Below are 12,355 nucleotides of genomic sequence, written 5' to 3'. Positions count from 1 at the left end.
AACTGATCAATTTTGGGCAGTGGGAAACTGTCCTTGGGGCAAGCTTTATTCAGGCTGGTGAAGTCTACGCAAACCTTTCACTTGCTGCTCTTCTTTTTCACAACTACTGTGTTGGATAGCTAAGTTGGGTAGTTCACCTCCCGAATGGCCTTGGCTTTCAACAGCTTGTCCACTTCCTCCTCAACTACCTCCACATGCACTAATGTCGGCCTCCTTGGCCGCTGGATGACAGGTTTAGTAGACCTGTCTATGTTGAGCCTATGGCAAATGACCTCGGGATCGATGCCTAGCATCTCATAAGGCGTCTAGGCAAACACTTCTATGTTTTCTCGCAAGAAAGCTTCTAACTCTCTTTCCTCTTCCTTGGCTAAGCCTAAGTCGAGAAGGAAGAAGCACTCTCCATCATCTTCTTGGACTAGAATCTTCTTCAAAGCCTCCTCACTCTTGTCAACTAGTTCTTTGCTGACATCATCTAGAACCTCTATGTCCTCGTCTTCAATTTCAATTGTCTCTATTTCTCACACGTTGCAGGTGGATTTCATTGCAGCCATGGAGTAATTTTTTGCCTGCACCTAATCCCTTCTGACCTCCTCAATCCCATGTTTGGTTGGGAATCGCAACAGTTGGTGCAATATTGAGATAACAGCCCTTATTGCATACAACCACGATCTGCCTAAGATAACATTATAAGAAGAGGGGGTGTCAATTACTGTAAACTCTGTGCTTACCTTCTTGGTGCCTACTTGTACCTCCAAATTTGTGGCACCTATAGGCCATGTCAGCGTTCCATTGAATCTAACCATCGGGCTGTTAGATTATTCCTGATCATCTGGGTAAAGGCTAAGTTCCTTGTAACATCTAACATACATGATGTCATAAGAACTGCCTTGATCAACTAGTGTGCGCCTCACCTCGCACTCTCCGATCTTCAACGTTATCACCAGGGCATTGTTGTGTAGATGCTGCACCATATTTAGGTCTGCCTCAGTAAAAGAAACCACTGGCCCCTGGTACTCATTTGTCCTAAGCTTCTTTTGCTAGACCTGATACACATGTTGTAGGTGCCTTACCCTCTGAGTCTCCCCACGTACATCATTCTCATTGACCTTCGAGTGAATCACATTTATCACCCGAGGTCCATCTGCTTGCTGCGGTGGCGGTGGTAGAGGTGGTGCTGCCGGTGCCTGGGGTAGCCTTGCTTGCTCTTTCCTTGTTCTGGCCTCATCTACTAGGTCTCTCAAGTGACCCTATCTGGCCAAATCCTCCAAGTGTGTCTTCAAAGCCCTACATCCTTGAGTCAAGTGCCCATCCTCATTATGGTAAGCGCAATACTTCTCAAGGCTCCTTCCCATAAACTCGCCTGGGATCTTCTCCAATGCTCTGTAATACGATTGGTTCCTGATCCTTTCCAAGACTTTGTAGAATAGGATTTTGAATACAGTGGTGACTACTTGTGCAGCCCTCAACCCTGTTTCCTGCCTGTTAAAACCAGCATTACCTTGGCCTCACCTAGGCGAGCCGTTTTTCTTCTCTTGCTTTGGTGTCTTTGCTCCTAGCCTATCCTTTTCTGTCCTGGCATATTTCTCGATCCGTGCCATGAGTTCCTCCATACTTTTTGGTAGGGTCTTTGCCAGCAATTTCTGCAGCGGGCATTTATCCTCTAAGCCATTCTTAAAAGACACAACCGCCAGCTCCTGGTTGCAAGCAGGAATTCGATTAAACACCTCGTAATATCTCTTGGCGTAAGCCCTGAGACTCTCACCCTCGCTAATGTTCAAAGCCAGCAGGGAGTCCACCCTGAGTGGCTGTAATTTGTTTGTAACAAACCTGGCCACAAACATTTCGGCCAGGCTTTCCCAATTCTTCACAGTTCCTTTCGGCAACTTGTGGAACTAGTCCAATGCGATTTCTCCAAAGGATGAAGGGAACACCTTGCACACCAACTGCTCATTCCGACTCCACAAAGCTATTAAATTTAAATATAAACCAATATGAAAGTTCGGATTAGACTTACCATCGTAAAGTTGGAACCTTGGCTTGTGGACTCTCTTTGGGGCCTCAAACCTATCCAACTCCACTGAGAACGGTGTCCTTGGCTTGAAGGAAGATGTTACCTCAGTGTTGAGTCGCTTCCTCTAGAGGTAGTCTCTTAGATCCTCCTTCGTTCGGCTGGGAGCTCGGCTATCAACAGATTTCAGCCTTTTTGACGCGCTGCTCACAGCGTCATTGTGCATCGTTTTCGACTTCTCTTCATTCACTGTATCAAAACACGAGCCCTTTCCCTTGACATGCTGAGGTTCTCTGACATAAGTTCCCTTGGTACGAGGCATCTTCTGTGACTCACCTCTCACTAACTCAGCTTACCCGACATCCCGTGAAGGCCGACATGAGCGCTATTTTTCCTTGCCATGCTGTGGGACTATTGGAATTGTTTTTTTCCCCCCTTTCTAGGCATCATTCTTTGTCGCTGGTACTAGCATGTCCTACAATGGGAACGGTGGTTGCATCACGTTGTTCTGCATCATGAAGTTGACAACCGACTGTAGGTCTACTAACTTGTTTGTCATTCCTTTCATTTCATCGTCCCTCCTCAGGCATCTATCCTTCCATACCTGGAGGTTGCTTTCGTTGTAATACTCATCTAGGTATGATTTCTTCAGGGCGTTACCCTTTTTGCCGACGTCCTTCTCCTCTGGATTCGAATCCTATGCTTCTTCATTACGATTTTTCTCTCCGGCGTTAGAATCTGTATTCTCACCACTCTCACTGATAATGTCATCCCCAATCTTTTCTTCCTGTCTGGCCATCTGTTCTTACTGAGTTCCCACAAACAACGCTAAATTGTGGGTGCTGATTTTTAACCTCACAACCAAACGGAGAACTCAGTTGAAGAGCACCGGCAGAATAGATTAAGCCCAACAACATGCAACAAGAAGATAAGAATACTGTGGTGGTTCGCCACCTGGGGGCACTCCAACGAACAAGTCAGTAATCAATATTTCTCAAAAATAGCAAATTGTGCTTAAACTCACAAGAAAGAACTTACCTTAAACCCACGAAGGTGTCCTGCTTTTATACCCAGCAGTGACCTGATTCCCTTAGAAGCCTCACTTCATGGGACTCGGGCTCCATACTCATCATGGACCCTCATCTAGATAGAGATAAGCTTTTCTTGAGCCTTATCTCTATCCAGACTGAGATCCTCCCTTGTTCTAGGACTCTTGTCCCTTATCTGTTTATCTCAGATTCATGTATCTCCACAGATAACCTCGGCCTAGCCAAGATCACCTCGGTAATATGATCAGGGCACGTGGCACCTCGGCTAATACTTTGGCATCACCTTAGCCACATACTGTCATTCACAAAATACTTCCCCACATTATATTGCCATAATATTTTAATTTAGATAACACTTTAATTTTTTTTTTTCCCAATAATTCGTTAGTCATATATACAGAAAAAATATATATATATATGTTGTCATTTATTTTAGTGTTTACACACTATATACATTACTTCTTTTTTTTTATCAATTTAATCTTACTAAATAGGAGATTTATGTAATTATGTCAAATTTATAAAATTTATATTTTTTCACCCTAATAAAAGGAGATTTATGTAATTATGTCAAATTTATATTTTCCCCCCCTAATTCTTAGAAGTAGTCAATGTAATTTATCTTTAAATTTATTTATTTTTTATTTATTTTATAGTATTACCCTAATCAAAATTTTAGTTTACAATGAGGTGAAACTAGAAATATAAACAATTAATTAGCCAAATAATAAAAAAGAAACATGTTTGGTTCTCTCTTGGAATCACAATTCCAATTAAAAATTTTCAAAACTCATAACTAAATACATAACTCAAAACTATTCAAAACTCAATTCAAAAATTATTTTCAAAACTCAAAAACACACAATTCTTCAAAACTCTACTTTAAAAGAGAAAATTTTAAAAAATATTTTTTTATTTCATTTTTTTTAATTATTTTTAGAATCATGATTTGAGTGTGGAGTCGTGTTTTGAATTATGAGTTTTAAATTGAATTTTGAAAAGAGAAAATTTGTTTATTTATAAGTTTTGAAAAGACTTTTAAGTTGTATTTTGAAATTTTTTGGATTTATTTTTTTTTAAATATTTAAAAACTTTCTTAATTTTATTTTTTTTAGGATAAATATTTTATATTTTAAATATTTATTTATGTATTTTAATGTGCATTATATTTCATATATTTATGTGCTGTATTTTTTAAAATATTTTAATTATCATTTTTAAATATTAACAAATGTAAAAAAAATTATTTTTTATTTTAAATATTTTATTTTATAAATATATTTTTAAATATTTAATTTTTTTTGTTATATGTTTGGTTATGATTTGAGTGTAGAATTTTGAAAATAGTGTGGAGTTTCGAGTTATGTGTTTAGTTATGAGTTTTGAAAATAATTTTTAAATTGAGTTTTGAGTTATTTGTTTGGTTATGATTTAAGTGTGGAATTGTATTTTGAGTTTAAAATATTAAAATTTAAACAAATTAAAATATTTACAAAATAAAATAAAATAAAATATTTAAAAATATTTAAAATAAAAATTATATATTTCAAATAAAAAATAAGATTTTCTTAAATATTTTTTAATATTTAAAAAAAAATAAATCCACAAAAGCAAAGTAATAAGGGTAATAAATCCTAAAAGATAATTCATAATTTAATTATGCATGACATAAAGAGGGGCTGACGGAATATATGCAAGGGTAATAAAGTCATTTAATATATTTAATATATATAAGTAACGAGCATCTCCAACCCACTAGGTATATTATGTTTGTTAGTCAAAATGCCTAGTATAATTCCTTTTTTTTAACTCCAAGGCACTAGACATATGATTAAGCATTTTAGCTCAACTTACATTTACTAGCTACATGTAGCCAGCCTTCAAGGTTAGGCAAAATGTATTTAATCATTAGGATCATTTTCCTCTATCTTTGTTGCTGATGTGGCATTTTATAAAATTAATAATATTTAGATGAATAGCTAAAAATAAAGAGTATGGTTGGAGTAAAAACATAAAAAAATTTGATAGGCAAAATAAAATATATACTTTATAGTAATGTTTACATAGGTAAAATGCCTATTACCGTTGGCGATGCTCTACATAAGGGAGAATCTTGACAATGTCAGTTAAAGTAAGAAAAATTTGTGTAATTATTCAAATCATTAAAATAATTTTTGTATTTATCAAAAATCTCAGGGAGATAAGTATAATTTATCCGAGAATATATTATTTGTCATTCTTGTTTCTTTAATGACATACAAAAGATGACAAAAATAGATGAAGTACGACGCCTTGTTTGGTTTGTGTTTCTCAAAAATTTTTGAGAAAAATTCTATACAAATAAGTTTTCAAAAGTAATCAAAACAAACAAATTTTTTTCAAAAAAATTTTCCAAAACTGTTTGGTTTACAAGTTTTCCAAACAAATCTCTCTCTCATGCACATCAAATCAATCACTTTTTCCAAAACTCTCTCTCAAAATAATTTTTCAAAACATCTTTTGAAAAAAATCAAACTAAATAACTTTTCGTATATTTTATCTCTAAAACACATCTCCCAAACTCAAACCAAACATTCTGGTCTCAAATTATACATGTAGAGAGAGAGAGAGAGAATACGCGTATCTAGAGAGAGAGAGAGAGAGCCCACCATTTCACTACATATCAGCATTTCAACGGCGCCAAACACGAGTTCAAGTGATATCTTATTTTTGTGTGGTAAATTTTTTGTTTTTAAATAATTATTAATATTATTGTACGTTGAACTTAATACTTGTAAAACATCCGAATTCTCCAGACACAACCTACGATTGTCCTCATCAACCACAGAACTTTGTCCCACTTGTTCTTTGCCTTATTCAAATTACATCAACACAACACCATCCATTCATTGACATCCCAACCCATATAATATAATCTATATATTCAACAATCACGCACACCACACACAAAAACATAATTTATACAGTCCATAATAGTTAGAAGAGACACAGAAACCAAAGAGCAAAACAAAAGCTATGAAGGAAAGCTTTGGTTCACCCACAACCATATCTCCTTTGCTTCTCAGAAACCTCTTGACATCTTTGTTTATCTATGCAGACAAATCTCTTCAGACTTTAGCCCAAAAGTACAAGCTCCTCCAGCTCCTCCGCTACCTCCTCATCTCCGCCTTCCTCCGCCTCCTCCCCTCTCTCGACCCGTCCTCAGAAACTAACTATGGTTACCGTTTAAAGTCCCCGATCAACGATAATTTCGTTTCCACCAATACTGGAGGTGGCGGCAACGGTGGTGGGGGTGGGGAATCGGGTATTGGGAGAGCTCTTTCGCAGTTGTTGTCGATTGTTAACGGCATACCGGTGAGTTCACGAAAGTATGAAGTTGTTAGATCTTTAGCGGAGAAGCTTATAGATGAAAACCATCAGGAGGGTTCTGCAGCCCTCCGGGAGGTCAACTATAAGATCCTCTCAGCAGCTTTTTCGAGAACGCTTAGTCAGCTTGAAGCCGCGGTGATGGATCGAGAAGGCAATCATGACGGTCCAAGTGGTGATGTGGCGGCGAGTGAGGATTTTGGTAACGTGAACCGGGTTTTGAGGGCGGTTCGGTATTATGGAGATATGGTGTTGGCCCGTTTAGGGAAAAGGGTGGAGCCGAGATGGTCAGGAAGTTCAGCCGAGAAGCTGGCCGCGGAGGTGCTGTGGCTGGCTCAGAAGATGGTGGCTTGTGGATGTGCGGAGGAGGCGGTGTGTAAGTGGGCTTCGTCTACACACTTGGCTTGGCTATCTCTCTCGGCCGAGCCACGGATTCAAGGGTCTCTTGTTAAGGTCTCAGGTATGTTTATGAAATTTATTGGGAACATGATTGTGGAATATTCTTAATCACACAAGTTTATTCATGTTTATGCTTCAACATAATTTTAATCTTAATTCATAATTAATTTTCAATTCTGATACAATCGTATATAATATATAGAGGTTTTTTTTAAGGTCCCTGATATTATGATTTTATAGCATAAATGACACTCAATATTTTTATAATGTCTAAGGGCCCTCAACATCAATCCAGAGAAAATTCAATCCAGAGAAAATTTAACCAGAGAAAATTCAATTCTTTGGTCCAAACCCAGAGAAAATTCAATTTAATCCAGAGAAATTCTCTGGTCCAAACAAGAGAAAATTCAATTTAGTGTTATTCTTTGGTAAAATTGGACTGAGAATTTCAATTCAGTGAATCATAATGAGAATGCTCTGAATCAGAATGAGAATGCTCTAATTCTACATAATATTGTGGATGTCTAATTCAATTTTACTCAATTAAAGGCAGAGAAAATTAAACAAACTAACTTTAAACTAGAGAAATCTAGACCAGGAAAGAATTTCTCTAGACTCACTTCAACCCAGAGAAATTTTCTCAAAATCAGAGAAATTTCCCTTAACAACCCAGAAAAATTTATTCAAATCAGAGAAATTCATCTTTAACCTAGAGAAATTCTCTCAAAATCAATAAAATTCCTAAAGAAACATTTCCAGAGAAATTCTCTTTAACCTAGAGAAAATTTAGTTCAAATCAAAAAAAAATTCAGTCCAAACAAAGAATTTCTCTGGACCAACCCAGAGAAAATTTAGTTCAAATCAGAATTTCTCTAGATTTCTCTGGACCAAAATATACCACCACCGAGATCAAAGATCAACACATTCTTCTCGCCAACACTGGTTGCCTTTTTGTCAAGACCATAAGCAATGGCAGCGGTAGTGGGTTCATTGATGATACGCATCACATTGAGACCAGCAATTACACCAGCATCCTTTGTTGGCTGACGTTGAGAATCATTGAAGTAGGCAGGGACAGTGACCACAGCATTTTTCACAGTGGAACCAAGGAACACCTTTGCAATCTCACGCATTTTGATGAGAACCATGGAAGAAATTTCCTCAACTGCAACCTGCTTGTCCTCACCTTTGTAGTTGACAACAATCCAATTCATCACACCCGCCTTTTCTCAACACCGACCCGATCTGGTCAATGTACTCGTCGACCAATTTTGGCATTTTCGAATCTGGGCATGTCGAAGTACCGTTCTGGGAACGAGGAGGAAGAAAACGACGATAGCCAGCCGTTCATCGTCGTTCTCTTCTGGAGATGAGAGGTGTGTCACCGGTGGCGCCGGAACTGAGTTACGGCAAGAACGGCGGCAATCATTGACGGTGTCGAGATCGTTTAAGAGTTCGAGGAGGCGAGCTCTGTAGAGGCCGTCGAGTTTGGACGCGGATGAGTTCTTAAATTTGCTGCACGAGTCAGATCCGATGCAAGTGAAGCTCAATCGACTAGAGAATGAAGTCAGGGGTGAGGAACAAGAGTTGATCTGGACAAGTCTGAGAATGGAGAAGTTTAGAGAGAGAGAGAGAGATATGAGTTTTGATTTGGTAAGGTCAAATTTCTCTGTGATATATTTAGGAACCTTAGACATCAAAAAATAATTTTGCGAATCTCTTTCATTACGAAAAATGAAAGAGGGACCCTAGACTAATTTTTTCATATATATATATATATATATATAATAATTTTATCAATAAAATTAATTACAAAAAAATATGATGAGAGTAAAATAGCCTCTCAATACCGAGCCTGATATTTTCTATGGTCAATTATTTGCATGGTAGATTTTGAGTTTGGTTGAGTAGAAATTGTAATGCGTAACTTTGTCTGCATATCCCCTCTCTCTCTCTCTCTCTCTCTCTCTCTCTCTCTCTCTCTCTCTCTCTCTCTCTCTCTCTCTCTCTCTCTCTATATATATATATATATATATATATAAAAGATTAAAAACTCTAAATTAAGAGTTTTAACAATTTTAATTGGTGTGTGGGTTTCATATAATGTGATATTTGACCTTAATTTTTTTTTTAATTTTTCACATTATTAATATTCTTTTAAAGTCCTCAAATTAAATAAATATATCATTTCTTATATGTATATATATATATATATAATGTCACCTAGTGAGAATGCTCTAGATTTGACTTGTGATGTATATTTTATGACTTTTGATCATTGTCATGTCTTTTAGTGCCCTTTATGCTTTTTAAAAATTCACATCCATGAATAATTGTCGAATTATAAATGATTTTTATTAAGATTAATATTAGGAATTTAAATATTTTATTAATATTTTTAGTAAAAATTTTGTATGGGTGTAAGAGCTATAAGGTGTATTAATAAAACATTTAGGATTTTTAATATATATATTTTTTTATTAATATGTTGGTGCAAATTTAATATTTTTTTTTTAATTAATAAAAGAGCAGTTATAAATACAAACATAAGAATCAACGCAAGTGAGAGGAATTAAACTTTTAAACCTCAGTAATGTTAAAAGCATGTATGACATTTATTCATTCTTTAATTTGGTGCACTGACACTGGTTAAACCATTAATGGGATTGATGTGGTACCATTGTGCTTGCACACACTAATTCCTTTGTAATTACGCACTCATACAAATTGCATGAGATTATAATGACTTTAATTTTATTTATGCATTTGTAGCAATCTTATTCAAGCAAGCCCGAGACTTGGGAGTAGAGCAGTTTGGTGAAGAAAGCAAGAAAGAGCAACAAAGGCAGACACAAATGAAGATGTTAATGTCATGGCTACCACTGCTATGCCGAGCGAGCAATGGTACCGATGTGCCGGTCCTGAGCACCAGGGAGAGAGCGGAGTTGGAGAGAGTAATGGAGGACACCATAGAGATGTTGGAACAAGAAGAAGAGCAGGAGAAGGTGTTGTCTCTATGGCTCCACCATTTCACCCTCTACCCCACTTCCGACTGGCCCAACCTCCACGCCTGCTACACCCGGTGGTGCAATGCCTGCCGCAAGCGCTTGCTCCTTCAATGAAATCGAGCAAGGATCCTCTAGAGTGATTTTTTCCTAAAGTCTACATTGTGTGGTTGAGATTTACTGGTAAGTCACATTAATTTTTCTGATGTGACTTGCCAGTAAATCTCAACCACACAATATAGCACTCTAGGAAATTTTAAGGAAATTTCACTCTAGAGGATCCTTGGTGAATGAAATCTACCCATCTTAAAATGAATTATCTTAAAATTTTGAGGTGATAAAAGACATTCTTAATATCTAATTTTGAGACATCAGAATTTCAATATAGTAGTATAATTAAAAATGTACTTTATATGACAAATTAAGAAGTAATTTGGTGTGAGTCGGTTTCGATTAAGTTGAAAAAAAAAACAACTCTAATTTATATGTTATGTACACATGCTAATTTTTCCATCTCATCAAATGTCATCTTAGATGTTAATAATGACTAACATTTGGATTAATCACATCATACTAATAAAAAAAATATTTAAAAATTGATAGACACGACTTACTGCATAATTTTACTGACTGACGTAAAAGTTAAATGATAAATTAATCAGTGAAAACATTGCAATAAGTCTTTTCATACTTTCTAACATTTTTTTTTAATATTTTTGTTTCACTTTCAATTAACCGTTAATTTTTCATTTTTAACCACGCATGTTTTTCGATGGAGTGGTTGATTTTTAAATTGCTCCTTGGGTGAGAGGAGAGGACAAGGGTTATGTATTGCACAGGAGGATTGAAAAGTAAGTTGGTAAATTTGCACCAAAAAAAACAAACAAACAAAAAAGAAAAGTAAAAGGGGAAAACATGCTTTGGCATTGAAGCCGCACAAGTCCTGAAGACATCGTTTTCATTATTCAGCTGCAAACCAGTCTGAGATGTTTTTTATGGTACAAAACAATAATTTTTTTAGAGTTATATATAAAATTTAGAATAAATTATTAATAAGTCTTAATAGTTATACTTAATTTTTATCAAGTTTTATTAAAAATAAGCCTTAATAAAATTGTCATTAAAAATAATTTTTGTAACATTTTTTGCATATATTATCAAAAATTGATAATTAGTGACTTTTTTATTACGATTTTTATAAATTATTGCTAAAACTTACCATTAGTAACTTTTTTTGATAAAATTTTCAAAAATTAATGACTTTTTTGTGATAAAATTTTAAAATTGTCGCCAAAAATTAACAATTAATGTCATTTTTAATAGTATTTGATGAAAAATGTCATTAATTATTATAAAACGTATTAGATAATAAGTTCACATATTAAAATCTACCCCTAAAATTTATTGGGTAAACTACCAATAGGTCCTCATAGTTAGATTTAATTCTCATCAAGTCCTATTGAAAATAAATCCTAATAAATTGTCACTAAAAATAATTTTTTATACTTCCTCCGTCCCAAAATAATGGTCCCTTTTGGGGAATCTTACTTTTTTTGGTAGTACAATTATTGCATTTGAAAAAAGTTGATTTTCCAAAATTATCCTTCTGATAGTACATTTTTTGGAAATATCAATGCATAATTGTACTTTTTATGTTGTTTATTAATTTAAAAGAAGGGTAAAATAGGAAATTTATATTATTTTTGTACTTGATTTTTGAAGAGGGACTAATATTTTGGGACAATGAAAAATGAAATAAGGGACTAATATTTTGGGACGGAGGGAGTAACATTTTTTGCATGTCACCAAAAATTGATAATTAGTAATTTTTTGTTAATTTTTTTATAAATTGTCAATAAAACTTATAATAAGTGATATTTTTCTGTGATAAATTTTTCAAACTCTTGCTGAAAGTTAAAAATTAATGATATTTTTTTGTGACAATATTTTTAAACTGTCGCTAAAATTTATAATTAGTGACATTTTTTAAACCATTGTTAAAAATTAATAATTAGTGTCATTTTTTAATAGTATTTGATGAAAAATATTATTCATACGACCTATTAGATAATAAATCTATTTATTATGAGTTATACTAAGTTTTTCAAATTTATTTAGTTATAAAAAAAGGAGAAATTATTTTGATGAAATCTGGGAGCTTAAGCTTCTAAACCAAAAACTCATAGAGCCTTCTCCTTATTTTATGGTTTTTTTTTTAAAAAAAAAATTAGAAAATAGATTGACAAAAATAAATAATAAAAAATATATTTAATTTTTTTTTTAAATATATATATATATATATATATATCTTTCTATCCCAAAAAAAGAGAAATCTATATCAGAAAAAATATGTTTGGTTTAACTCAACTTTTAAAAAAAATAATTTTTTATTTTTCATATTTTTTAATTTTTAAAAAAATTTTAAATATTTTATACAAAATTTTTAGTTTTTATATATATCTAATTTTGATACACTTAAAAAATATAATACTTAAAAAAAAATTTAAAAATTCACCAAATACAAAAAT

General features: G+C 34.2%; 1 protein-coding gene across 1 annotated transcript; it reads left to right on the top strand.

Annotated features, from left to right (window-relative positions):
• The first annotated feature begins 5,758 nt into the window (after positions 1–5,758).
• On the top strand, positions 5,759–10,340 carry LOC114259679 (uncharacterized). Its single transcript, XM_082900068.1, has 4 exons — positions 5,759–6,883; positions 9,595–9,948; positions 10,126–10,161; positions 10,196–10,340. The coding sequence occupies exons 1-2, from the start codon at positions 6,073–6,075 to the stop codon at positions 9,942–9,944; spliced, it is 1,161 nt and encodes a 386-aa protein (XP_082756194.1). The 5' UTR covers positions 5,759–6,072; the 3' UTR covers positions 9,945–9,948; positions 10,126–10,161; positions 10,196–10,340.
• The last annotated feature ends 2,015 nt before the right edge of the window (positions 10,341–12,355 follow it).

The sequence above is a fragment of the Camellia sinensis genome, chromosome 12, assembly GCF_055761805.1.
Source record: "Camellia sinensis isolate YWXY chromosome 12, ASM5576180v1, whole genome shotgun sequence".
NCBI classification, from domain to species: Eukaryota; Viridiplantae; Streptophyta; class Magnoliopsida; order Ericales; family Theaceae; genus Camellia; species Camellia sinensis.
Note: the sequence above shows the minus strand (reverse complement) of the source record. Positions and strands in the feature narration are given on the sequence as shown.

What these genes read in the sequence shown, in the direction of transcription:
- LOC114259679 (XM_082900068.1), top strand. Translation starts at nt 6,073, where the DNA reads ATGAAGGAAAGCTTTGGTTCACCCACAACCATATCTCCTTTGCTTCTC. An exon ending in GTCTCTTGTTAAGGTCTCAG is followed by an intron (nt 6,884 to 9,594) that starts GTATGTTTATGA and finishes ATGCATTTGTAG; the next exon opens with CAATCTTATTCAAGCAAGCC.